This window comes from Hydra viridissima, unplaced genomic scaffold (assembly GCF_058129835.1).
Source record: "Hydra viridissima isolate aposymbiotic clone 2 unplaced genomic scaffold, HvirCarnegie_v1 scaffold_8, whole genome shotgun sequence".
Classification (NCBI taxonomy): domain Eukaryota; kingdom Metazoa; phylum Cnidaria; class Hydrozoa; order Anthoathecata; family Hydridae; genus Hydra; species Hydra viridissima.
Genome location: NW_028324307.1, coordinates 13558731 through 13585482, shown reverse-complemented (window position 1 = coordinate 13585482; position 26752 = coordinate 13558731). Strand labels below are relative to the sequence as shown.

General features: G+C 33.4%; 1 protein-coding gene across 1 annotated transcript in view; it reads left to right on the top strand.

The window, feature by feature from the left end:
- Nucleotides 1-26752, top strand: part of LOC149885217 (uncharacterized) — a 72811-nt gene that overhangs the window by 10563 nt on the left and 35496 nt on the right. Inside the window, exons 12-63 of the mRNA XM_090094653.1 lie at nucleotides 280-423; nucleotides 776-919; nucleotides 1272-1415; nucleotides 1768-1911; nucleotides 2264-2407; nucleotides 2760-2903; nucleotides 3256-3399; nucleotides 3752-3895; nucleotides 4248-4391; nucleotides 4744-4887; nucleotides 5240-5383; nucleotides 5736-5879; nucleotides 6232-6375; nucleotides 6728-6871; nucleotides 7224-7367; nucleotides 7720-7863; nucleotides 8216-8359; nucleotides 8712-8855; nucleotides 9208-9351; nucleotides 9704-9847; nucleotides 10200-10343; nucleotides 10696-10839; nucleotides 11192-11335; nucleotides 11688-11831; nucleotides 12184-12327; nucleotides 12680-12823; nucleotides 13175-13318; nucleotides 13671-13814; nucleotides 14167-14310; nucleotides 14663-14806; nucleotides 16152-16295; nucleotides 16649-16792; nucleotides 17145-17303; nucleotides 17656-17799; nucleotides 18152-18295; nucleotides 18648-18791; nucleotides 19144-19287; nucleotides 19640-19783; nucleotides 20136-20279; nucleotides 20632-20775; nucleotides 21128-21271; nucleotides 21624-21767; nucleotides 22120-22263; nucleotides 22616-22759; nucleotides 23112-23255; nucleotides 23608-23751; nucleotides 24104-24247; nucleotides 24600-24743; nucleotides 25096-25239; nucleotides 25592-25735; nucleotides 26088-26231; nucleotides 26584-26727. Coding sequence (XP_089950779.1) covers nucleotides 280-423; nucleotides 776-919; nucleotides 1272-1415; nucleotides 1768-1911; nucleotides 2264-2407; nucleotides 2760-2903; nucleotides 3256-3399; nucleotides 3752-3895; nucleotides 4248-4391; nucleotides 4744-4887; nucleotides 5240-5383; nucleotides 5736-5879; nucleotides 6232-6375; nucleotides 6728-6871; nucleotides 7224-7367; nucleotides 7720-7863; nucleotides 8216-8359; nucleotides 8712-8855; nucleotides 9208-9351; nucleotides 9704-9847; nucleotides 10200-10343; nucleotides 10696-10839; nucleotides 11192-11335; nucleotides 11688-11831; nucleotides 12184-12327; nucleotides 12680-12823; nucleotides 13175-13318; nucleotides 13671-13814; nucleotides 14167-14310; nucleotides 14663-14806; nucleotides 16152-16295; nucleotides 16649-16792; nucleotides 17145-17303; nucleotides 17656-17799; nucleotides 18152-18295; nucleotides 18648-18791; nucleotides 19144-19287; nucleotides 19640-19783; nucleotides 20136-20279; nucleotides 20632-20775; nucleotides 21128-21271; nucleotides 21624-21767; nucleotides 22120-22263; nucleotides 22616-22759; nucleotides 23112-23255; nucleotides 23608-23751; nucleotides 24104-24247; nucleotides 24600-24743; nucleotides 25096-25239; nucleotides 25592-25735; nucleotides 26088-26231; nucleotides 26584-26727 — 7503 coding nt within the window. The remainder of the gene's footprint in view (nucleotides 1-279; nucleotides 424-775; nucleotides 920-1271; nucleotides 1416-1767; nucleotides 1912-2263; nucleotides 2408-2759; nucleotides 2904-3255; nucleotides 3400-3751; nucleotides 3896-4247; nucleotides 4392-4743; nucleotides 4888-5239; nucleotides 5384-5735; nucleotides 5880-6231; nucleotides 6376-6727; nucleotides 6872-7223; nucleotides 7368-7719; nucleotides 7864-8215; nucleotides 8360-8711; nucleotides 8856-9207; nucleotides 9352-9703; nucleotides 9848-10199; nucleotides 10344-10695; nucleotides 10840-11191; nucleotides 11336-11687; nucleotides 11832-12183; nucleotides 12328-12679; nucleotides 12824-13174; nucleotides 13319-13670; nucleotides 13815-14166; nucleotides 14311-14662; nucleotides 14807-16151; nucleotides 16296-16648; nucleotides 16793-17144; nucleotides 17304-17655; nucleotides 17800-18151; nucleotides 18296-18647; nucleotides 18792-19143; nucleotides 19288-19639; nucleotides 19784-20135; nucleotides 20280-20631; nucleotides 20776-21127; nucleotides 21272-21623; nucleotides 21768-22119; nucleotides 22264-22615; nucleotides 22760-23111; nucleotides 23256-23607; nucleotides 23752-24103; nucleotides 24248-24599; nucleotides 24744-25095; nucleotides 25240-25591; nucleotides 25736-26087; nucleotides 26232-26583; nucleotides 26728-26752) is intronic.

The following is a 26752-nucleotide window of genomic DNA, read 5'->3' as shown; positions in this document are numbered from 1 at the left end:
TAGCTTATATTAGCATTTATGTCCTTGCTATTAATATGATTGGTTTTTTTCTAATCAGGCATATTGAAATAATTGTTCAGATACTATCCTGTTAACTTAAGCTCATTTTAAAGATTTCAAATTGTGTTAAGGCATAGCTTGCTTCTTACCTCTTCTCTTCCTAAAGAATGTAAATTCTGATTTGATGATGCCTAAATCATTAAAAATGTTGATCATTTTAGTACTATATCAGGCATAGTTCGACAGTTTGTTTGTTTATTGCTGCACTGCTGTGTTTAGATATCGATGAATGCATAGGCAATGGTGAGGGTGCAAGCTGCCCAAGTTTCTCTACTTGTAAAAACACTGAAGGAGCTTTTGTTTGTGAATGCATATCTGGCTATTCAAATAGCAGCGAAATAAGCAAGACAACAAGCTGCATTGGTAATATTTCGTTCCGATTTTTAGCATTGACAAACTTTAAACTTAACTATCTCTTGTACTGCAGTCAATTGTTTAGCTTATATTAGCATTTATGTCCTTGCTATTAATATGATTGGTTTTTTTCTAATCAGGCATATTGAAATAATTGTTCAGATACTATCCTGTTAACTTAAGCTCATTTTAAAGATTTCAAATTGTGTTAAGGCATAGCTTGCTTCTTACCTCTTCTCTTCCTAAAGAATGTAAATTCTGATTTGATGATGCCTAAATCATTAAAAATGTTGATCATTTTAGTACTATATCAGGCATAGTTCGACAGTTTGTTTGTTTATTGCTGCACTGCTGTGTTTAGATATCGATGAATGCATAGGCAATGGTGAGGGTGCAAGCTGCCCAAGTTTCTCTACTTGTAAAAACACTGAAGGAGCTTTTGTTTGTGAATGCATATCTGGCTATTCAAATAGCAGCGAAATAAGCAAGACAACAAGCTGCATTGGTAATATTTCGTTCCGATTTTTAGCATTGACAAACTTTAAACTTAACTATCTCTTGTACTGCAGTCAATTGTTTAGCTTATATTAGCATTTATGTCCTTGCTATTAATATGATTGGTTTTTTTCTAATCAGGCATATTGAAATAATTGTTCAGATACTATCCTGTTAACTTAAGCTCATTTTAAAGATTTCAAATTGTGTTAAGGCATAGCTTGCTTCTTACCTCTTCTCTTCCTAAAGAATGTAAATTCTGATTTGATGATGCCTAAATCATTAAAAATGTTGATCATTTTAGTACTATATCAGGCATAGTTCGACAGTTTGTTTGTTTATTGCTGCACTGCTGTGTTTAGATATCGATGAATGCATAGGCAATGGTGAGGGTGCAAGCTGCCCAAGTTTCTCTACTTGTAAAAACACTGAAGGAGCTTTTGTTTGTGAATGCATATCTGGCTATTCAAATAGCAGCGAAATAAGCAAGACAACAAGCTGCATTGGTAATATTTCGTTCCGATTTTTAGCATTGACAAACTTTAAACTTAACTATCTCTTGTACTGCAGTCAATTGTTTAGCTTATATTAGCATTTATGTCCTTGCTATTAATATGATTGGTTTTTTTCTAATCAGGCATATTGAAATAATTGTTCAGATACTATCCTGTTAACTTAAGCTCATTTTAAAGATTTCAAATTGTGTTAAGGCATAGCTTGCTTCTTACCTCTTCTCTTCCTAAAGAATGTAAATTCTGATTTGATGATGCCTAAATCATTAAAAATGTTGATCATTTTAGTACTATATCAGGCATAGTTCGACAGTTTGTTTGTTTATTGCTGCACTGCTGTGTTTAGATATCGATGAATGCATAGGCAATGGTGAGGGTGCAAGCTGCCCAAGTTTCTCTACTTGTAAAAACACTGAAGGAGCTTTTGTTTGTGAATGCATATCTGGCTATTCAAATAGCAGCGAAATAAGCAAGACAACAAGCTGCATTGGTAATATTTCGTTCCGATTTTTAGCATTGACAAACTTTAAACTTAACTATCTCTTGTACTGCAGTCAATTGTTTAGCTTATATTAGCATTTATGTCCTTGCTATTAATATGATTGGTTTTTTTCTAATCAGGCATATTGAAATAATTGTTCAGATACTATCCTGTTAACTTAAGCTCATTTTAAAGATTTCAAATTGTGTTAAGGCATAGCTTGCTTCTTACCTCTTCTCTTCCTAAAGAATGTAAATTCTGATTTGATGATGCCTAAATCATTAAAAATGTTGATCATTTTAGTACTATATCAGGCATAGTTCGACAGTTTGTTTGTTTATTGCTGCACTGCTGTGTTTAGATATCGATGAATGCATAGGCAATGGTGAGGGTGCAAGCTGCCCAAGTTTCTCTACTTGTAAAAACACTGAAGGAGCTTTTGTTTGTGAATGCATATCTGGCTATTCAAATAGCAGCGAAATAAGCAAGACAACAAGCTGCATTGGTAATATTTCGTTCCGATTTTTAGCATTGACAAACTTTAAACTTAACTATCTCTTGTACTGCAGTCAATTGTTTAGCTTATATTAGCATTTATGTCCTTGCTATTAATATGATTGGTTTTTTTCTAATCAGGCATATTGAAATAATTGTTCAGATACTATCCTGTTAACTTAAGCTCATTTTAAAGATTTCAAATTGTGTTAAGGCATAGCTTGCTTCTTACCTCTTCTCTTCCTAAAGAATGTAAATTCTGATTTGATGATGCCTAAATCATTAAAAATGTTGATCATTTTAGTACTATATCAGGCATAGTTCGACAGTTTGTTTGTTTATTGCTGCACTGCTGTGTTTAGATATCGATGAATGCATAGGCAATGGTGAGGGTGCAAGCTGCCCAAGTTTCTCTACTTGTAAAAACACTGAAGGAGCTTTTGTTTGTGAATGCATATCTGGCTATTCAAATAGCAGCGAAATAAGCAAGACAACAAGCTGCATTGGTAATATTTCGTTCCGATTTTTAGCATTGACAAACTTTAAACTTAACTATCTCTTGTACTGCAGTCAATTGTTTAGCTTATATTAGCATTTATGTCCTTGCTATTAATATGATTGGTTTTTTTCTAATCAGGCATATTGAAATAATTGTTCAGATACTATCCTGTTAACTTAAGCTCATTTTAAAGATTTCAAATTGTGTTAAGGCATAGCTTGCTTCTTACCTCTTCTCTTCCTAAAGAATGTAAATTCTGATTTGATGATGCCTAAATCATTAAAAATGTTGATCATTTTAGTACTATATCAGGCATAGTTCGACAGTTTGTTTGTTTATTGCTGCACTGCTGTGTTTAGATATCGATGAATGCATAGGCAATGGTGAGGGTGCAAGCTGCCCAAGTTTCTCTACTTGTAAAAACACTGAAGGAGCTTTTGTTTGTGAATGCATATCTGGCTATTCAAATAGCAGCGAAATAAGCAAGACAACAAGCTGCATTGGTAATATTTCGTTCCGATTTTTAGCATTGACAAACTTTAAACTTAACTATCTCTTGTACTGCAGTCAATTGTTTAGCTTATATTAGCATTTATGTCCTTGCTATTAATATGATTGGTTTTTTTCTAATCAGGCATATTGAAATAATTGTTCAGATACTATCCTGTTAACTTAAGCTCATTTTAAAGATTTCAAATTGTGTTAAGGCATAGCTTGCTTCTTACCTCTTCTCTTCCTAAAGAATGTAAATTCTGATTTGATGATGCCTAAATCATTAAAAATGTTGATCATTTTAGTACTATATCAGGCATAGTTCGACAGTTTGTTTGTTTATTGCTGCACTGCTGTGTTTAGATATCGATGAATGCATAGGCAATGGTGAGGGTGCAAGCTGCCCAAGTTTCTCTACTTGTAAAAACACTGAAGGAGCTTTTGTTTGTGAATGCATATCTGGCTATTCAAATAGCAGCGAAATAAGCAAGACAACAAGCTGCATTGGTAATATTTCGTTCCGATTTTTAGCATTGACAAACTTTAAACTTAACTATCTCTTGTACTGCAGTCAATTGTTTAGCTTATATTAGCATTTATGTCCTTGCTATTAATATGATTGGTTTTTTTCTAATCAGGCATATTGAAATAATTGTTCAGATACTATCCTGTTAACTTAAGCTCATTTTAAAGATTTCAAATTGTGTTAAGGCATAGCTTGCTTCTTACCTCTTCTCTTCCTAAAGAATGTAAATTCTGATTTGATGATGCCTAAATCATTAAAAATGTTGATCATTTTAGTACTATATCAGGCATAGTTCGACAGTTTGTTTGTTTATTGCTGCACTGCTGTGTTTAGATATCGATGAATGCATAGGCAATGGTGAGGGTGCAAGCTGCCCAAGTTTCTCTACTTGTAAAAACACTGAAGGAGCTTTTGTTTGTGAATGCATATCTGGCTATTCAAATAGCAGCGAAATAAGCAAGACAACAAGCTGCATTGGTAATATTTCGTTCCGATTTTTAGCATTGACAAACTTTAAACTTAACTATCTCTTGTACTGCAGTCAATTGTTTAGCTTATATTAGCATTTATGTCCTTGCTATTAATATGATTGGTTTTTTTCTAATCAGGCATATTGAAATAATTGTTCAGATACTATCCTGTTAACTTAAGCTCATTTTAAAGATTTCAAATTGTGTTAAGGCATAGCTTGCTTCTTACCTCTTCTCTTCCTAAAGAATGTAAATTCTGATTTGATGATGCCTAAATCATTAAAAATGTTGATCATTTTAGTACTATATCAGGCATAGTTCGACAGTTTGTTTGTTTATTGCTGCACTGCTGTGTTTAGATATCGATGAATGCATAGGCAATGGTGAGGGTGCAAGCTGCCCAAGTTTCTCTACTTGTAAAAACACTGAAGGAGCTTTTGTTTGTGAATGCATATCTGGCTATTCAAATAGCAGCGAAATAAGCAAGACAACAAGCTGCATTGGTAATATTTCGTTCCGATTTTTAGCATTGACAAACTTTAAACTTAACTATCTCTTGTACTGCAGTCAATTGTTTAGCTTATATTAGCATTTATGTCCTTGCTATTAATATGATTGGTTTTTTTCTAATCAGGCATATTGAAATAATTGTTCAGATACTATCCTGTTAACTTAAGCTCATTTTAAAGATTTCAAATTGTGTTAAGGCATAGCTTGCTTCTTACCTCTTCTCTTCCTAAAGAATGTAAATTCTGATTTGATGATGCCTAAATCATTAAAAATGTTGATCATTTTAGTACTATATCAGGCATAGTTCGACAGTTTGTTTGTTTATTGCTGCACTGCTGTGTTTAGATATCGATGAATGCATAGGCAATGGTGAGGGTGCAAGCTGCCCAAGTTTCTCTACTTGTAAAAACACTGAAGGAGCTTTTGTTTGTGAATGCATATCTGGCTATTCAAATAGCAGCGAAATAAGCAAGACAACAAGCTGCATTGGTAATATTTCGTTCCGATTTTTAGCATTGACAAACTTTAAACTTAACTATCTCTTGTACTGCAGTCAATTGTTTAGCTTACATTAGCATTTATGTCCTTGCTATTAATATGATTGGTTTTTTTCTAATCAGGCATATTGAAATAATTGTTCAGATACTATCCTGTTAACTTAAGCTCATTTTAAAGATTTCAAATTGTGTTAAGGCATAGCTTGCTTCTTACCTCTTCTCTTCCTAAAGAATGTAAATTCTGATTTGATGATGCCTAAATCATTAAAAATGTTGATCATTTTAGTACTATATCAGGCATAGTTCGACAGTTTGTTTGTTTATTGCTGCACTGCTGTGTTTAGATATCGATGAATGCATAGGCAATGGTGAGGGTGCAAGCTGCCCAAGTTTCTCTACTTGTAAAAACACTGAAGGAGCTTTTGTTTGTGAATGCATATCTGGCTATTCAAATAGCAGCGAAATAAGCAAGACAACAAGCTGCATTGGTAATATTTCGTTCCGATTTTTAGCATTGACAAACTTTAAACTTAACTATCTCTTGTACTGCAGTCAATTGTTTAGCTTATATTAGCATTTATGTCCTTGCTATTAATATGATTGGTTTTTTTCTAATCAGGCATATTGAAATAATTGTTCAGATACTATCCTGTTAACTTAAGCTCATTTTAAAGATTTCAAATTGTGTTAAGGCATAGCTTGCTTCTTACCTCTTCTCTTCCTAAAGAATGTAAATTCTGATTTGATGATGCCTAAATCATTAAAAATGTTGATCATTTTAGTACTATATCAGGCATAGTTCGACAGTTTGTTTGTTTATTGCTGCACTGCTGTGTTTAGATATCGATGAATGCATAGGCAATGGTGAGGGTGCAAGCTGCCCAAGTTTCTCTACTTGTAAAAACACTGAAGGAGCTTTTGTTTGTGAATGCATATCTGGCTATTCAAATAGCAGCGAAATAAGCAAGACAACAAGCTGCATTGGTAATATTTCGTTCCGATTTTTAGCATTGACAAACTTTAAACTTAACTATCTCTTGTACTGCAGTCAATTGTTTAGCTTATATTAGCATTTATGTCCTTGCTATTAATATGATTGGTTTTTTTCTAATCAGGCATATTGAAATAATTGTTCAGATACTATCCTGTTAACTTAAGCTCATTTTAAAGATTTCAAATTGTGTTAAGGCATAGCTTGCTTCTTACCTCTTCTCTTCCTAAAGAATGTAAATTCTGATTTGATGATGCCTAAATCATTAAAAATGTTGATCATTTTAGTACTATATCAGGCATAGTTCGACAGTTTGTTTGTTTATTGCTGCACTGCTGTGTTTAGATATCGATGAATGCATAGGCAATGGTGAGGGTGCAAGCTGCCCAAGTTTCTCTACTTGTAAAAACACTGAAGGAGCTTTTGTTTGTGAATGCATATCTGGCTATTCAAATAGCAGCGAAATAAGCAAGACAACAAGCTGCATTGGTAATATTTCGTTCCGATTTTTAGCATTGACAAACTTTAAACTTAACTATCTCTTGTACTGCAGTCAATTGTTTAGCTTATATTAGCATTTATGTCCTTGCTATTAATATGATTGGTTTTTTTCTAATCAGGCATATTGAAATAATTGTTCAGATACTATCCTGTTAACTTAAGCTCATTTTAAAGATTTCAAATTGTGTTAAGGCATAGCTTGCTTCTTACCTCTTCTCTTCCTAAAGAATGTAAATTCTGATTTGATGATGCCTAAATCATTAAAAATGTTGATCATTTTAGTACTATATCAGGCATAGTTCGACAGTTTGTTTGTTTATTGCTGCACTGCTGTGTTTAGATATCGATGAATGCATAGGCAATGGTGAGGGTGCAAGCTGCCCAAGTTTCTCTACTTGTAAAAACACTGAAGGAGCTTTTGTTTGTGAATGCATATCTGGCTATTCAAATAGCAGCGAAATAAGCAAGACAACAAGCTGCATTGGTAATATTTCGTTCCGATTTTTAGCATTGACAAACTTTAAACTTAACTATCTCTTGTACTGCAGTCAATTGTTTAGCTTATATTAGCATTTATGTCCTTGCTATTAATATGATTGGTTTTTTTCTAATCAGGCATATTGAAATAATTGTTCAGATACTATCCTGTTAACTTAAGCTCATTTTAAAGATTTCAAATTGTGTTAAGGCATAGCTTGCTTCTTACCTCTTCTCTTCCTAAAGAATGTAAATTCTGATTTGATGATGCCTAAATCATTAAAAATGTTGATCATTTTAGTACTATATCAGGCATAGTTCGACAGTTTGTTTGTTTATTGCTGCACTGCTGTGTTTAGATATCGATGAATGCATAGGCAATGGTGAGGGTGCAAGCTGCCCAAGTTTCTCTACTTGTAAAAACACTGAAGGAGCTTTTGTTTGTGAATGCATATCTGGCTATTCAAATAGCAGCGAAATAAGCAAGACAACAAGCTGCATTGGTAATATTTCGTTCCGATTTTTAGCATTGACAAACTTTAAACTTAACTATCTCTTGTACTGCAGTCAATTGTTTAGCTTATATTAGCATTTATGTCCTTGCTATTAATATGATTGGTTTTTTTCTAATCAGGCATATTGAAATAATTGTTCAGATACTATCCTGTTAACTTAAGCTCATTTTAAAGATTTCAAATTGTGTTAAGGCATAGCTTGCTTCTTACCTCTTCTCTTCCTAAAGAATGTAAATTCTGATTTGATGATGCCTAAATCATTAAAAATGTTGATCATTTTAGTACTATATCAGGCATAGTTCGACAGTTTGTTTGTTTATTGCTGCACTGCTGTGTTTAGATATCGATGAATGCATAGGCAATGGTGAGGGTGCAAGCTGCCCAAGTTTCTCTACTTGTAAAAACACTGAAGGAGCTTTTGTTTGTGAATGCATATCTGGCTATTCAAATAGCAGCGAAATAAGCAAGACAACAAGCTGCATTGGTAATATTTCGTTCCGATTTTTAGCATTGACAAACTTTAAACTTAACTATCTCTTGTACTGCAGTCAATTGTTTAGCTTATATTAGCATTTATGTCCTTGCTATTAATATGATTGGTTTTTTTCTAATCAGGCATATTGAAATAATTGTTCAGATACTATCCTGTTAACTTAAGCTCATTTTAAAGATTTCAAATTGTGTTAAGGCATAGCTTGCTTCTTACCTCTTCTCTTCCTAAAGAATGTAAATTCTGATTTGATGATGCCTAAATCATTAAAAATGTTGATCATTTTAGTACTATATCAGGCATAGTTCGACAGTTTGTTTGTTTATTGCTGCACTGCTGTGTTTAGATATCGATGAATGCATAGGCAATGGTGAGGGTGCAAGCTGCCCAAGTTTCTCTACTTGTAAAAACACTGAAGGAGCTTTTGTTTGTGAATGCATATCTGGCTATTCAAATAGCAGCGAAATAAGCAAGACAACAAGCTGCATTGGTAATATTTCGTTCCGATTTTTAGCATTGACAAACTTTAAACTTAACTATCTCTTGTACTGCAGTCAATTGTTTAGCTTACATTAGCATTTATGTCCTTGCTATTAATATGATTGGTTTTTTTCTAATCAGGCATATTGAAATAATTGTTCAGATACTATCCTGTTAACTTAAGCTCATTTTAAAGATTTCAAATTGTGTTAAGGCATAGCTTGCTTCTTACCTCTTCTCTTCCTAAAGAATGTAAATTCTGATTTGATGATGCCTAAATCATTAAAAATGTTGATCATTTTAGTACTATATCAGGCATAGTTCGACAGTTTGTTTGTTTATTGCTGCACTGCTGTGTTTAGATATCGATGAATGCATAGGCAATGGTGAGGGTGCAAGCTGCCCAAGTTTCTCTACTTGTAAAAACACTGAAGGAGCTTTTGTTTGTGAATGCATATCTGGCTATTCAAATAGCAGCGAAATAAGCAAGACAACAAGCTGCATTGGTAATATTTCGTTCCGATTTTTAGCATTGACAAACTTTAAACTTAACTATCTCTTGTACTGCAGTCAATTGTTTAGCTTACATTAGCATTTATGTCCTTGCTATTAATATGATTGGTTTTTTTCTAATCAGGCATATTGAAATAATTGTTCAGATACTATCCTGTTAACTTAAGCTCATTTTAAAGATTTCAAATTGTGTTAAGGCATAGCTTGCTTCTTACCTCTTCTCTTCCTAAAGAATGTAAATTCTGATTTGATGATGCCTAAATCATTAAAAATGTTGATCATTTTAGTACTATATCAGGCATAGTTCGACAGTTTGTTTGTTTATTGCTGCACTGCTGTGTTTAGATATCGATGAATGCATAGGCAATGGTGAGGGTGCAAGCTGCCCAAGTTTCTCTACTTGTAAAAACACTGAAGGAGCTTTTGTTTGTGAATGCATATCTGGCTATTCAAATAGCAGCGAAATAAGCAAGACAACAAGCTGCATTGGTAATATTTCGTTCCGATTTTTAGCATTGACAAACTTTAAACTTAACTATCTCTTGTACTGCAGTCAATTGTTTAGCTTGTATTAGCATTTATGTCCTTGCTATTAATATGATTGGTTTTTTTCTAATCAGGCATATTGAAATAATTGTTCAGATACTATCCTGTTAACTTAAGCTCATTTTAAAGATTTCAAATTGTGTTAAGGCATAGCTTGCTTCTTACCTCTTCTCTTCCTAAAGAATGTAAATTCTGATTTGATGATGCCTAAATCATTAAAAATGTTGATCATTTTAGTACTATATCAGGCATAGTTCGACAGTTTGTTTGTTTATTGCTGCACTGCTGTGTTTAGATATCGATGAATGCATAGGCAATGGTGAGGGTGCAAGCTGCCCAAGTTTCTCTACTTGTAAAAACACTGAAGGAGCTTTTGTTTGTGAATGCATATCTGGCTATTCAAATAGCAGCGAAATAAGCAAGACAACAAGCTGCATTGGTAATATTTCGTTCCGATTTTTAGCATTGACAAACTTTAAACTTAACTATCTCTTGTACTGCAGTCAATTGTTTAGCTTGTATTAGCATTTATGTCCTTGCTATTAATATGATTGGTTTTTTTCTAATCAGGCATATTGAAATAATTGTTCAGATACTATCCTGTTAACTTAAGCTCATTTTAAAGATTTCAAATTGTGTTAAGGCATAGCTTGCTTCTTACCTCTTCTCTTCCTAAAGAATGTAAATTCTGATTTGATGATGCCTAAATCATTAAAAATGTTGATCATTTTAGTACTATATCAGGCATAGTTCGACAGTTTGTTTGTTTATTGCTGCACTGCTGTGTTTAGATATCGATGAATGCATAGGCAATGGTGAGGGTGCAAGCTGCCCAAGTTTCTCTACTTGTAAAAACACTGAAGGAGCTTTTGTTTGTGAATGCATATCTGGCTATTCAAATAGCAGCGAAATAAGCAAGACAACAAGCTGCATTGGTAATATTTCGTTCCGATTTTTAGCATTGACAAACTTTAAACTTAACTATCTCTTGTACTGCAGTCAATTGTTTAGCTTACATTAGCATTTATGTCCTTGCTATTAATATGATTGGTTTTTTTCTAATCAGGCATATTGAAATAATTGTTCAGATACTATCCTGTTAACTTAAGCTCATTTTAAAGATTTCAAATTGTGTTAAGGCATAGCTTGCTTCTTACCTCTTCTCTTCCTAAAGAATGTAAATTCTGATTTGATGATGCCTAAATCATTAAAAATGTTGATCATTTTAGTACTATATCAGGCATAGTTCGACAGTTTGTTTGTTTATTGCTGCACTGCTGTGTTTAGATATCGATGAATGCATAGGCAATGGTGAGGGTGCAAGCTGCCCAAGTTTCTCTACTTGTAAAAACACTGAAGGAGCTTTTGTTTGTGAATGCATATCTGGCTATTCAAATAGCAGCGAAATAAGCAAGACAACAAGCTGCATTGGTAATATTTCGTTCCGATTTTTAGCATTGACAAACTTTAAACTTAACTATCTCTTGTACTGCAGTCAATTGTTTAGCTTGTATTAGCATTTATGTCCTTGCTATTAATATGATTGGTTTTTTTCTAATCAGGCATATTGAAATAATTGTTCAGATACTATCCTGTTAACTTAAGCTCATTTTAAAGATTTCAAATTGTGTTAAGGCATAGCTTGCTTCTTACCTCTTCTCTTCCTAAAGAATGTAAATTCTGATTTGATGATGCCTAAATCATTAAAAATGTTGATCATTTTAGTACTATATCAGGCATAGTTCGACAGTTTGTTTGTTTATTGCTGCACTGCTGTGTTTAGATATCGATGAATGCATAGGCAATGGTGAGGGTGCAAGCTGCCCAAGTTTCTCTACTTGTAAAAACACTGAAGGAGCTTTTGTTTGTGAATGCATATCTGGCTATTCAAATAGCAGCGAAATAAGCAAGACAACAAGCTGCATTGGTAATATTTCGTTCCGATTTTTAGCATTGACAAACTTTAAACTTAACTATCTCTTGTACTGCAGTCAATTGTTTAGCTTACATTAGCATTTATGTCCTTGCTATTAATATGATTGGTTTTTTTCTAATCAGGCATATTGAAATAATTGTTCAGATACTATCCTGTTAACTTAAGCTCATTTTAAAGATTTCAAATTGTGTTAAGGCATAGCTTGCTTCTTACCTCTTCTCTTCCTAAAGAATGTAAATTCTGATTTGATGATGCCTAAATCATTAAAAATGTTGATCATTTTAGTACTATATCAGGCATAGTTCGACAGTTTGTTTGTTTATTGCTGCACTGCTGTGTTTAGATATCGATCTCTGCATAGGCAATGGTGAGGGTGCAAGCTGCCCAAGTTTCTCTACTTGTAAAAACACTGAAGGAGCTTTTGTTTGTGAATGCATATCTGGCTATTCAAATAGCAGCGAAATAAGCAAGACAACAAGCTGCATTGGTAATATTTCGTTCCGATTTTTAGCATTGACAAACTTTAAACTTAACTATCTCTTGTACTGCAGTCAATTGTTTAGCTTACATTAGCATTTATGTCCTTGCTATTAATATGATTGGTTTTTTTCTAATCAGGCATATTGAAATAATTGTTCAGATACTATCCTGTTAACTTAAGCTCATTTTAAAGATTTCAAATTGTGTTAAGGCATAGCTTGCTTCTTACCTCTTCTCTTCCTAAAGAATGTAAATTCTGATTTGATGATGCCTAAATCATTAAAAATGTTGATCATTTTAGTACTATATCAGGCATAGTTCGACAGTTTGTTTGTTTATTGCTGCACTGCTGTGTTTAGATATCGATGAATGCATAGGCAATGGTGAGGGTGCAAGCTGCCCAAGTTTCTCTACTTGTAAAAACACTGAAGGAGCTTTTGTTTGTGAATGCATATCTGGCTATTCAAATAGCAGCGAAATAAGCAAGACAACAAGCTGCATTGGTAATATTTCGTTCCGATTTTTAGCATTGACAAACTTTAAACTAACTATCTCTTGTACTGCAGTCAATTGTTTAGCTTACATTAGCATTTATGTCCTTGCTATTAATATGATTGGTTTTTTTCTAATCAGGCATATTGAAATAATTGTTCAGATACTATCCTGTTAACTTAAGCTCATTTTAAAGATTTCAAATTGTGTTAAGGCATAGCTTGCTTCTTACCTCTTCTCTTCCTAAAGAATGTAAATTCTGATTTGATGATGCCTAAATCATTAAAAATGTTGATCATTTTAGTACTATATCAGGCATAGTTCGACAGTTTGTTTGTTTATTGCTGCACTGCTGTGTTTAGATATCGATGAATGCATAGGCAATGGTGAGGGTGCAAGCTGCCCAAGTTTCTCTACTTGTAAAAACACTGAAGGAGCTTTTGTTTGTGAATGCATATCTGGCTATTCAAATAGCAGCGAAATAAGCAAGACAACAAGCTGCATTGGTAATATTTCGTTCCGATTTTTAGCATTGACAAACTTTAAACTTAACTATCTCTTGTACTGCAGTCAATTGTTTAGCTTACATTAGCATTTATGTCCTTGCTATTAATATGATTGGTTTTTTTCTAATCAGGCATATTGAAATAATTGTTCAGATACTATCCTGTTAACTTAAGCTCATTTTAAAGATTTCAAATTGTGTTAAGGCATAGCTTGCTTCTTACCTCTTCTCTTCCTAAAGAATGTAAATTCTGATTTGATGATGCCTAAATCATTAAAAATGTTGATCATTTTAGTACTATATCAGGCATAGTTCGACAGTTTGTTTGTTTATTGCTGCACTGCTGTGTTTAGATATCGATGAATGCATAGGCAATGGTGAGGGTGCAAGCTGCCCAAGTTTCTCTACTTGTAAAAACACTGAAGGAGCTTTTGTTTGTGAATGCATATCTGGCTATTCAAATAGCAGCGAAATAAGCAAGACAACAAGCTGCATTGGTAATATTTCGTTCCGATTTTTAGCATTGACAAACTTTAAACTTAACTATCTCTTGTACTGCAGTCAATTGTTTAGCTTATATTAGCATTTATGTCCTTGCTATTAATATGATTGGTTTTTTTCTAATCAGGCATATTGAAATAATTGTTCAGATACTATCCTGTTAACTTAAGCTCATTTTAAAGATTTCAAATTGTGTTAAGGCATAGCTTGCTTCTTACCTCTTCTCTTCCTAAAGAATGTAAATTCTGATTTGATGATGCCTAAATCATTAAAAATGTTGATCATTTTAGTACTATATCAGGCATAGTTCGACAGTTTGTTTGTTTATTGCTGCACTGCTGTGTTTAGATATCGATGAATGCATAGGCAATGGTGAGGGTGCAAGCTGCCCAAGTTTCTCTACTTGTAAAAACACTGAAGGAGCTTTTGTTTGTGAATGCATATCTGGCTATTCAAATAGCAGCGAAATAAGCAAGACAACAAGCTGCATTGGTAATATTTCGTTCCGATTTTTAGCATTGACAAACTTTAAACTTAACTATCTCTTGTACTGCAGTCAATTGTTTAGCTTATATTAGCATTTATGTCCTTGCTATTAATATGATTGGTTTTTTTCTAATCAGGCATATTGAAATAATTGTTCAGATACTATCCTGTTAACTTAAGCTCATTTTAAAGATTTCAAATTGTGTTAAGGCATAGCTTGCTTCTTACCTCTTCTCTTCCTAAAGAATGTAAATTCTGATTTGATGATGCCTAAATCATTAAAAATGTTGATCATTTTAGTACTATATCAGGCATAGTTCGACAGTTTGTTTGTTTATTGCTGCACTGCTGTGTTTAGATATCGATGAATGCATAGGCAATGGTGAGGGTGCAAGCTGCCCAAGTTTCTCTACTTGTAAAAACACTGAAGGAGCTTTTGTTTGTGAATGCATATCTGGCTATTCAAATAGCAGCGAAATAAGCAAGACAACAAGCTGCATTGGTAATATTTCGTTCCGATTTTTAGCATTGACAAACTTTAAACTTAACTATCTCTTGTACTGCAGTCAATTGTTTAGCTTATATTAGCATTTATGTCCTTGCTATTAATATGATTGGTTTTTTTCTAATCAGGCATATTGAAATAATTGTTCAGATACTATCCTGTTAACTTAAGCTCATTTTAAAGATTTCAAATTGTGTTAAGGCATAGCTTGCTTCTTACCTCTTCTCTTCCTAAAGAATGTAAATTCTGATTTGATGATGCCTAAATCATTAAAAATGTTGATCATTTTAGTACTATATCAGGCATAGTTCGACAGTTTGTTTGTTTATTGCTGCACTGCTGTGTTTAGATATCGATGAATGCATAGGCAATGGTGAGGGGTGCAAGCTGCCCAAGTTTCTCTACTTGTAAAAACACTGAAGGAGCTTTTGTTTGTGAATGCATATCTGGCTATTCAAATAGCAGCGAAATAAGCAAGACAACAAGCTGCATTGGTAATATTTCGTTCCGATTTTTAGCATTGACAAACTTTAAACTTAACTATCTCTTGTACTGCAGTCAATTGTTTAGCTTATATTAGCATTTATGTCCTTGCTATTAATATGATTGGTTTTTTTCTAATCAGGCATATTGAAATAATTGTTCAGATACTATCCTGTTAACTTAAGCTCATTTTAAAGATTTCAAATTGTGTTAAGGCATAGCTTGCTTCTTACCTCTTCTCTTCCTAAAGAATGTAAATTCTGATTTGATGATGCCTAAATCATTAAAATGTTGATCATTTTAGTACTATATCAGGCATAGTTCGACAGTTTGTTTGTTTATTGCTGCACTGCTGTGTTAGATATCGATGAATGCATAGGCAATGGTGAGGGTGCAAGCTGCCCAAGTTTCTCTACTTGTAAAAACACTGAAGGAGCTTTTGTTTTGTGAATGCATATCTGGCTATTCAAATAGCAGCGAAATAAGCAAGACAACAAGCTGCATTGGTAATATTTCGTTCCGATTTTTAGCATTGACAAACTTTAAACTTAACTATCTCTTGTACTGCAGTCAATTGTTTAGCTATATTAGCATTTATGTCCTTGCTATTAATATGATTGGTTTTTTTCTAATCAGGCATATTGAAATAATTGTTCAGATACTATCCTGTTAACTTAAGCTCATTTTAAAGATTTCAAATTGTGTTAAGGCATAGCTTGCTTCTTACCTCTTCTCTTCCTAAAGAATGTAAATTCTGATTTGATGATGCCTAAATCATTAAAAATGTTGATCATTTTAGTACTATATCAGGCATAGTTCGACAGTTTGTTTGTTTATTGCATCTCTCTGCTGTGTTTAGATATCGATGAATGCATAGGCAATGGTGAGGGTGCAAGCTGCCCAAGTTTCTCTACTTGTAAAAACACTGAAGGAGCTTTTGTTTGTGAATGCATATCTGGCTATTCAAATAGCAGCGAAATAAGCAAGACAACAAGCTGCATTGGTAATATTTCGTTCCGATTTTTTAGCATTGACAAACTTTAAACTTAACTATCTCTTGTACTGCAGTCAATTGTTTAGCTTACATTAGCATTTATGTCCTTGCTATTAATATGATTGGTTTTTTTCTAATCAGGCATATTGAAATAATTGTTCAGATACTATCCTGTTAACTTAAGCTCATTTTAAAGATTTCAAATTGTGTTAAGGCATAGCTTGCTTCTTACCTCTTCTCTTCCTAAAGAATGTAAATTCTGATTTGATGATGCCTAAATCATTAAAAATGTTGATCATTTTAGTACTATATCAGGCATAGTTCGACAGTTTGTTTGTTTATTGCTGCACTGCTGTGTTTAGATATCGATGAATGCATAGGCAATGGTGAGGGTGCAAGCTGCCCAAGTTTCTCTACTTGTAAAAACACTGAAGGAGCTTTTGTTTGTGAATGCATATCTGGCTATTCAAATAGCAGCGAAATAAGCAAGACAACAAGCTGCATTGGTAATATTTCGTTCCGATTTTTAGCATTGACAAACTTTAAACTTAACTATCTCTTGTACTGCAGTCAATTGTTTAGCTTATATTAGCATTTATGTCCTTGCTATTAATATGATTGGTTTTTTTCTAATCAGGCATATTGAAATAATTGTTCAGATACTATCCTGTTAACTTAAGCTCATTTTAAAGATTTCAAATTGTGTTAAGGCATAGCTTGCTTCTTACCTCTTCTCTTCCTAAAGAATGTAAATTCTGATTTGATGATGCCTAAATCATTAAAAATGTTGATCATTTTAGTACTATATCAGGCATAGTTCGACAGTTTGTTTGTTTATTGCTGCACTGCTGTGTTTAGATATCGATGAATGCATAGGCAATGGTGAGGGTGCAAGCTGCCCAAGTTTCTCTACTTGTAAAAACACTGAAGGAGCTTTTGTTTGTGAATGCATATCTGGCTATTCAAATAGCAGCGAAATAAGCAAGACAACAATAAGCAAGACAACAAGCTGCATTGGTAATATTTCGTTCCGATTTTTAGCATTGACAAACTTTAAACTTAACTATCTCTTGTACTGCAGTCAATTGTTTAGCTTATATTAGCATTTATGTCCTTGCTATTAATATGATTGGTTTTTTTCTAATCAGGCATATTGAAATAATTGTTCAGATACTATCCTGTTAACTTAAGCTCATTTTAAAGATTTCAAATTGTGTTAAGGCATAGCTTGCTTCTTACCTCTTCTCTTCCTAAAGAATGTAAATTCTGATTTGATGATGCCTAAATCATTAAAAATGTTGATCATTTTAGTACTATATCAGGCATAGTTCGACAGTTTGTTTGTTTATTGCTGCACTGCTGTGTTTAGATATCGATGAATGCATAGGCAATGGTGAGGGTGCAAGCTGCCCAAGTTTCTCTACTTGTAAAAACACTGAAGGAGCTTTTGTTTGTGAATGCATATCTGGCTATTCAAATAGCAGCGAAATAAGCAAGACAACAAGCTGCATTGGTAATATTTCGTTCCGATTTTTAGCATTGACAAACTTTAAACTTAACTATCTCTTGTACTGCAGTCAATTGTTTAGCTTACATTAGCATTTATGTCCTTGCTATTAATATGATTGGTTTTTTTCTAATCAGGCATATTGAAATAATTGTTCAGATACTATCCTGTTAACTTAAGCTCATTTTAAAGATTTCAAATTGTGTTAAGGCATAGCTTGCTTCTTACCTCTTCTCTTCCTAAAGAATGTAAATTCTGATTTGATGATGCCTAAATCATTAAAAATGTTGATCATTTTAGTACTATATCAGGCATAGTTCGACAGTTTGTTTGTTTATTGCTGCACTGCTGTGTTTAGATATCGATGAATGCATAGGCAATGGTGAGGGTGCAAGCTGCCCAAGTTTCTCTACTTGTAAAAACACTGAAGGAGCTTTTGTTTGTGAATGCATATCTGGCTATTCAAATAGCAGCGAAATAAGCAAGACAACAAGCTGCATTGGTAATATTTCGTTCCGATTTTTAGCATTGACAAACTTTAAACTTAACTATCTCTTGTACTGCAGTCAATTGTTTAGCTTGTATTAGCATTTATGTCCTTGCTATTAATATGATTGGTTTTTTTCTAATCAGGCATATTGAAATAATTGTTCAGATACTATCCTGTTAACTTAAGCTCATTTTAAAGATTTCAAATTGTGTTAAGGCATAGCTTGCTTCTTACCTCTTCTCTTCCTAAAGAATGTAAATTCTGATTTGATGATGCCTAAATCATTAAAAATGTTGATCATTTTAGTACTATATCAGGCATAGTTCGACAGTTTGTTTGTTTATTGCTGCACTGCTGTGTTTAGATATCGATGAATGCATAGGCAATGGTGAGGGTGCAAGCTGCCCAAGTTTCTCTACTTGTAAAAACACTGAAGGAGCTTTTGTTTGTGAATGCATATCTGGCTATTCAAATAGCAGCGAAATAAGCAAGACAACAAGCTGCATTGGTAATATTTCGTTCCGATTTTTAGCATTGACAAACTTTAAACTTAACTATCTCTTGTACTGCAGTCAATTGTTTAGCTTGTATTAGCATTTATGTCCTTGCTATTAATATGATTGGTTTTTTTCTAATCAGGCATATTGAAATAATTGTTCAGATACTATCCTGTTAACTTAAGCTCATTTTAAAGATTTCAAATTGTGTTAAGGCATAGCTTGCTTCTTACCTCTTCTCTTCCTAAAGAATGTAAATTCTGATTTGATGATGCCTAAATCATTAAAAATGTTGATCATTTTAGTACTATATCAGGCATAGTTCGACAGTTTGTTTGTTTATTGCTGCACTGCTGTGTTTAGATATCGATGAATGCATAGGCAATGGTGAGGGTGCAAGCTGCCCAAGTTTCTCTACTTGTAAAAACACTGAAGGAGCTTTTGTTTGTGAATGCATATCTGGCTATTCAAATAGCAGCGAAATAAGCAAGACAACAAGCTGCATTGGTAATATTTCGTTCCGATTTTTAGCATTGACAAACTTTAAACTTAACTATCTCTTGTACTGCAGTCAATTGTTTAGCTTACATTAGCATTTATGTCCTTGCTATTAATATGATTGGTTTTTTTCTAATCAGGCATATTGAAATAATTGTTCAGATACTATCCTGTTAACTTAAGCTCATTTTAAAGATTTCAAATTGTGTTAAGGCATAGCTTGCTTCTTACCTCTTCTCTTCCTAAAGAATGTAAATTCTGATTTGATGATGCCTAAATCATTAAAAATGTTGATCATTTTAGTACTATATCAGGCATAGTTCGACAGTTTGTTTGTTTATTGCTGCACTGCTGTGTTTAGATATCGATGAATGCATAGGCAATGGTGAGGGTGCAAGCTGCCCAAGTTTCTCTACTTGTAAAAACACTGAAGGAGCTTTTGTTTGTGAATGCATATCTGGCTATTCAAATAGCAGCGAAATAAGCAAGACAACAAGCTGCATTGGTAATATTTCGTTCCGATTTTTAGCATTGACAAACTTTAAACTTAACTATCTCTTGTACTGCAGTCAATTGTTTAGCTTGTATTAGCATTTATGTCCTTGCTATTAATATGATTGGTTTTTTTCTAATCAGGCATATTGAAATAATTGTTCAGATACTATCCTGTTAACTTAAGCTCATTTTAAAGATTTCAAATTGTGTTAAGGCATAGCTTGCTTCTTACCTCTTCTCTTCCTAAAGAATGTAAATTCTGATTTGATGATGCCTAAATCATTAAAAATGTTGATCATTTTAGTACTATATCAGGCATAGTTCGACAGTTTGTTTGTTTATTGCTGCACTGCTGTGTTTAGATATCGATGAATGCATAGGCAATGGTGAGGGTGCAAGCTGCCCAAGTTTCTCTACTTGTAAAAACACTGAAGGAGCTTTTGTTTGTGAATGCATATCTGGCTATTCAAATAGCAGCGAAATAAGCAAGACAACAAGCTGCATTGGTAATATTTCGTTCCGATTTTTAGCATTGACAAACTTTAAACTTAACTATCTCTTGTACTGCAGTCAATTGTTTAGCTTACATTAGCATTTATGTCCTTGCTATTAATATGATTGGTTTTTTTCTAATCAGGCATATTGAAATAATTGTTCAGATACTATCCTGTTAACTTAAGCTCATTTTAAAGATTTCAAATTGTGTTAAGGCATAGCTTGCTTCTTACCTCTTCTCTTCCTAAAGAATGTAAATTCTGATTTGATGATGCCTAAATCATTAAAAATGTTGATCATTTTAGTACTATATCAGGCATAGTTCGACAGTTTGTTTGTTTATTGCTGCACTGCTGTGTTTAGATATCGATGAATGCATAGGCAATGGTGAGGGTGCAAGCTGCCCAAGTTTCTCTACTTGTAAAAACACTGAAGGAGCTTTTGTTTGTGAATGCATATCTGGCTATTCAAATAGCAGCGAAATAAGCAAGACAACAAGCTGCATTGGTAATATTTCGTTCCGATTTTTAGCATTGACAAACTTTAAACTTAACTATCTCTTGTACTGCAGTCAATTGTTTAGCTTACATTAGCATTTATGTCCTTGCTATTAATATGATTGGTTTTTTTCTAATCAGGCATATTGAAATAATTGTTCAGATACTATCCTGTTAACTTAAGCTCATTTTAAAGATTTCAAATTGTGTTAAGGCATAGCTTGCTTCTTACCTCTTCTCTTCCTAAAGAATGTAAATTCTGATTTGATGATGCCTAAATCATTAAAAATGTTGATCATTTTAGTACTATATCAGGCATAGTTCGACAGTTTGTTTGTTTATTGCTGCACTGCTGTGTTTAGATATCGATGAATGCATAGGCAATGGTGAGGGTGCAAGCTGCCCAAGTTTCTCTACTTGTAAAAACACTGAAGGAGCTTTTGTTTGTGAATGCATATCTGGCTATTCAAATAGCAGCGAAATAAGCAAGACAACAAGCTGCATTGGTAATATTTCGTTCCGATTTTTAGCATTGACAAACTTTAAACTTAACTATCTCTTGTACTGCAGTCAATTGTTTAGCTTACATTAGCATTTATGTCCTTGCTATTAATATGATTGGTTTTTTTCTAATCAGGCATATTGAAATAATTGTTCAGATACTATCCTGTTAACTTAAGCTCATTTTAAAGATTTCAAATTGTGTTAAGGCATAGCTTGCTTCTTACCTCTTCTCTTCCTAAAGAATGTAAATTCTGATTTGATGATGCCTAAATCATTAAAAATGTTGATCATTTTAGTACTATATCAGGCATAGTTCGACAGTTTGTTTGTTTATTGCTGCACTGCTGTGTTTAGATATCGATGAATGCATAGGCAATGGTGAGGGTGCAAGCTGCCCAAGTTTCTCTACTTGTAAAAACACTGAAGGAGCTTTTGTTTGTGAATGCATATCTGGCTATTCAAATAGCAGCGAAATAAGCAAGACAACAAGCTGCATTGGTAATATTTCGTTCCGATTTTTAGCATTGACAAACTTTAAACTTAACTATCTCTTGTACTGCAGTCAATTGTTTAGCTTGTATTAGCATTTATGTCCTTGCTATTAATATGATTGGTTTTTTTCTAATCAGGCATATTGAAATAATTGTTCAGATACTATCCTGTTAACTTAAGCTCATTTTAAAGATTTCAAATTGTGTTAAGGCATAGCTTGCTTCTTACCTCTTCTCTTCCTAAAGAATGTAAATTCTGATTTGATGATGCCTAAATCATTAAAAATGTTGATCATTTTAGTACTATATCAGGCATAGTTCGACAGTTTGTTTGTTTATTGCTGCACTGCTGTGTTTAGATATCGATGAATGCATAGGCAATGGTGAGGGTGCAAGCTGCCCAAGTTTCTCTACTTGTAAAAACACTGAAGGAGCTTTTGTTTGTGAATGCATATCTGGCTATTCAAATAGCAGCGAAATAAGCAAGACAACAAGCTGCATTGGTAATATTTCGTTCCGATTTTTAGCATTGACAAACTTTAAACTTAACTATCTCTTGTACTGCAGTCAATTGTTTAGCTTACATTAGCATTTATGTCCTTGCTATTAATATGATTGGTTTTTTTCTAATCAGGCATATTGAAATAATTGTTCAGATACTATCCTGTTAACTTAAGCTCATTTTAAAGATTTCAAATTGTGTTAAGGCATAGCTTGCTTCTTACCTCTTCTCTTCCTAAAGAATGTAAATTCTGATTTGATGATGCCTAAATCATTAAAAATGTTGATCATTTTAGTACTATATCAGGCATAGTTCGACAGTTTGTTTGTTTATTGCTGCACTGCTGTGTTTAGATATCGATGAATGCATAGGCAATGGTGAGGGTGCAAGCTGCCCAAGTTTCTCTACTTGTAAAAACACTGAAGGAGCTTTTGTTTGTGAATGCATATCTGGCTATTCAAATAGCAGCGAAATAAGCAAGACAACAAGCTGCATTGGTAATATTTCGTTCCGATTTTTAGCATTGACAAACTTTAAACTTAACTATCTCTTGTACTGCAGTCAATTGTTTAGCTTATATTAGCATTTATGTCCTTGCTATTAATATGATTGGTTTTTTTCTAATCAGGCATATTGAAATAATTGTTCAGATACTATCCTGTTAACTTAAGCTCATTTTAAAGATTTCAAATTGTGTTAAGGCATAGCTTGCTTCTTACCTCTTCTCTTCCTAAAGAATGTAAATTCTGATTTGATGATGCCTAAATCATTAAAAATGTTGATCATTTTAGTACTATATCAGGCATAGTTCGACAGTTTGTTTGTTTATTGCTGCACTGCTGTGTTTAGATATCGATGAATGCATAGGCAATGGTGAGGGTGCAAGCTGCCCAAGTTTCTCTACTTGTAAAAACACTGAAGGAGCTTTTGTTTGTGAATGCATATCTGGCTATTCAAATAGCAGCGAAATAAGCAAGACAACAAGCTGCATTGGTAATATTTCGTTCCGATTTTTAGCATTGACAAACTTTAAACTTAACTATCTCTTGTACTGCAGTCAATTGTTTAGCTTACATTAGCATTTATGTCCTTGCTATTAATATGATTGGTTTTTTTCTAATCAGGCATATTGAAATAATTGTTCAGATACTATCCTGTTAACTTAAGCTCATTTTAAAGATTTCAAATTGTGTTAAGGCATAGCTTGCTTCTTACCTCTTCTCTTCCTAAAGAATGTAAATTCTGATTTGATGATGCCTAAATCATTAAAAATGTTGATCATTTTAGTACTATATCAGGCATAGTTCGACAGTTTGTTTGTTTATTGCTGCACTGCTGTGTTTAGATATCGATGAATGCATAGGCAATGGTGAGGGTGCAAGCTGCCCAAGTTTCTCTACTTGTAAAAACACTGAAGGAGCTTTTGTTTGTGAATGCATATCTGGCTATTCAAATAGCAGCGAAATAAGCAAGACAACAAGCTGCATTGGTAATATTTCGTTCCGATTTTTAGCATTGACAAACTTTAAACTTAACTATCTCTTGTACTGCAGTCAATTGTTTAGCTTATATTAGCATTTATGTCCTTGCTATTAATATGATTGGTTTTTTTCTAATCAGGCATATTGAAATAATTGTTCAGATACTATCCTGTTAACTTAAGCTCATTTTAAAGATTTCAAATTGTGTTAAGGCATAGCTTGCTTCTTACCTCTTCTCTTCCTAAAGAATGTAAATTCTGATTTGATGATGCCTAAATCATTAAAAATGTTGATCATTTTAGTACTATATCAGGCATAGTTCGACAGTTTGTTTGTTTATTGCTGCACTGCTGTGTTTAGATATCGATGAATGCATAGGCAATGGTGAGGGTGCAAGCTGCCCAAGTTTCTCTACTTGTAAAAACACTGAAGGAGCTTTTGTTTGTGAATGCATATCTGGCTATTCAAATAGCAGCGAAATAAGCAAGACAACAAGCTGCATTGGTAATATTTCGTTCCGATTTTTAGCATTGACAAACTTTAAACTTAACTATCTCTTGTACTGCAGTCAATTGTTTAGCTTACATTAGCATTTATGTCCTTGCTATTAATATGATTGGTTTTTTTCTAATCAGGCATATTGAAATAATTGTTCAGATACTATCCTGTTAACTTAAGCTCATTTTAAAGATTTCAAATTGTGTTAAGGCATAGCTTGCTTCTTACCTCTTCTCTTCCTAAAGAATGTAAATTCTGATTTGATGATGCCTAAATCATTAAAAATGTTGATCATTTTAGTACTATATCAGGCATAGTTCGACAGTTTGTTTGTTTATTGCTGCACTGCTGTGTTTAGATATCGATGAATGCATAGGCAATGGTGAGGGTGCAAGCTGCCCAAGTTTCTCTACTTGTAAAAACACTGAAGGAGCTTTTGTTTGTGAATGCATATCTGGCTATTCAAATAGCAGCGAAATAAGCAAGACAACAAGCTGCATTGGTAATATTTCGTTCCGATTTTTAGCATTGACAAACTTTAAACTTAACTATCTCTTGTACTGCAGTCAATTGTTTAGCTTACATTAGCATTTATGTCCTTGCTATTAATATGATTGGTTTTTTTCTAATCAGGCATATTGAAATAATTGTTCAGATACTATCCTGTTAACTTAAGCTCATTTTAAAGATTTCAAATTGTGTTAAGGCATAGCTTGCTTCTTACCTCTTCTCTTCCTAAAGAATGTAAATTCTGATTTGATGATGCCTAAATCATTAAAAATGTTGATCATTTTAGTACTATATCAGGCATAGTTCGACAGTTTGTTTGTTTATTGCTGCACTGCTGTGTTTAGATATCGATGAATGCATAGGCAATGGTGAGGGTGCAAGCTGCCCAAGTTTCTCTACTTGTAAAAACACTGAAGGAGCTTTTGTTTGTGAATGCATATCTGGCTATTCAAATAGCAGCGAAATAAGCAAGACAACAAGCTGCATTGGTAATATTTCGTTCCGATTTTTAGCATTGACAAACTTTAAACTTAACTATCTCTTGTACTGCAGTCAATTGTTTAGCTTACATTAGCATTTATGTCCTTGCTATTAATATGATTGGTTTTTTTCTAATCAGGCATATTGAAATAATTGTTCAGATACTATCCTGTTAACTTAAGCTCATTTTAAAGATTTCAAATTGTGTTAAGGCATAGCTTGCTTCTTACCTCTTCTCTTCCTAAAGAATGTAAATTCTGATTTGATGATGCCTAAATCATTAAAAATGTTGATCATTTTAGTACTATATCAGGCATAGTTCGACAGTTTGTTTGTTTATTGCTGCACTGCTGTGTTTAGATATCGATGAATGCATAGGCAATGGTGAGGGTGCAAGCTGCCCAAGTTTCTCTACTTGTAAAAACACTGAAGGAGCTTTTGTTTGTGAATGCATATCTGGCTATTCAAATAGCAGCGAAATAAGCAAGACAACAAGCTGCATTGGTAATATTTCGTTCCGATTTTTAGCATTGACAAACTTTAAACTTAACTATCTCTTGTACTGCAGTCAATTGTTTAGCTTATATTAGCATTTATGTCCTTGCTATTAATATGATTGGTTTTTTTCTAATCAGGCATATTGAAATAATTGTTCAGATACTATCCTGTTAACTTAAGCTCATTTTAAAGATTTCAAATTGTGTTAAGGCATAGCTTGCTTCTTACCTCTTCTCTTCCTAAAGAATGTAAATTCTGATTTGATGATGCCTAAATCATTAAAAATGTTGATCATTTTAGTACTATATCAGGCATAGTTCGACAGTTTGTTTGTTTATTGCTGCACTGCTGTGTTTAGATATCGATGAATGCATAGGCAATGGTGAGGGTGCAAGCTGCCCAAGTTTCTCTACTTGTAAAAACACTGAAGGAGCTTTTGTTTGTGAATGCATATCTGGCTATTCAAATAGCAGCGAAATAAGCAAGACAACAAGCTGCATTGGTAATATTTCGTTCCGATTTTTAGCATTGACAAACTTTAAACTTAACTATCTCTTGTACTGCAGTCAATTGTTTAGCTTACATTAGCATTTATGTCCTTGCTATTAATATGATTGGTTTTTTTCTAATCAGGCATATTGAAATAATTGTTCAGATACTATCCTGTTAACTTAAGCTCATTTTAAAGATTTCAAATTGTGTTAAGGCATAGCTTGCTTCTTACCTCTTCTCTTCCTAAAGAATGTAAATTCTGATTTGATGATGCCTAAATCATTAAAAATGTTGATCATTTTAGTACTATATCAGGCATAGTTCGACAGTTTGTTTGTTTATTGCTGCACTGCTGTGTTTAGATATCGATGAATGCATAGGCAATGGTGAGGGTGCAAGCTGCCCAAGTTTCTCTACTTGTAAAAACACTGAAGGAGCTTTTGTTTGTGAATGCATATCTGGCTATTCAAATAGCAGCGAAATAAGCAAGACAACAAGCTGCATTGGTAATATTTCGTTCCGATTTTTAGC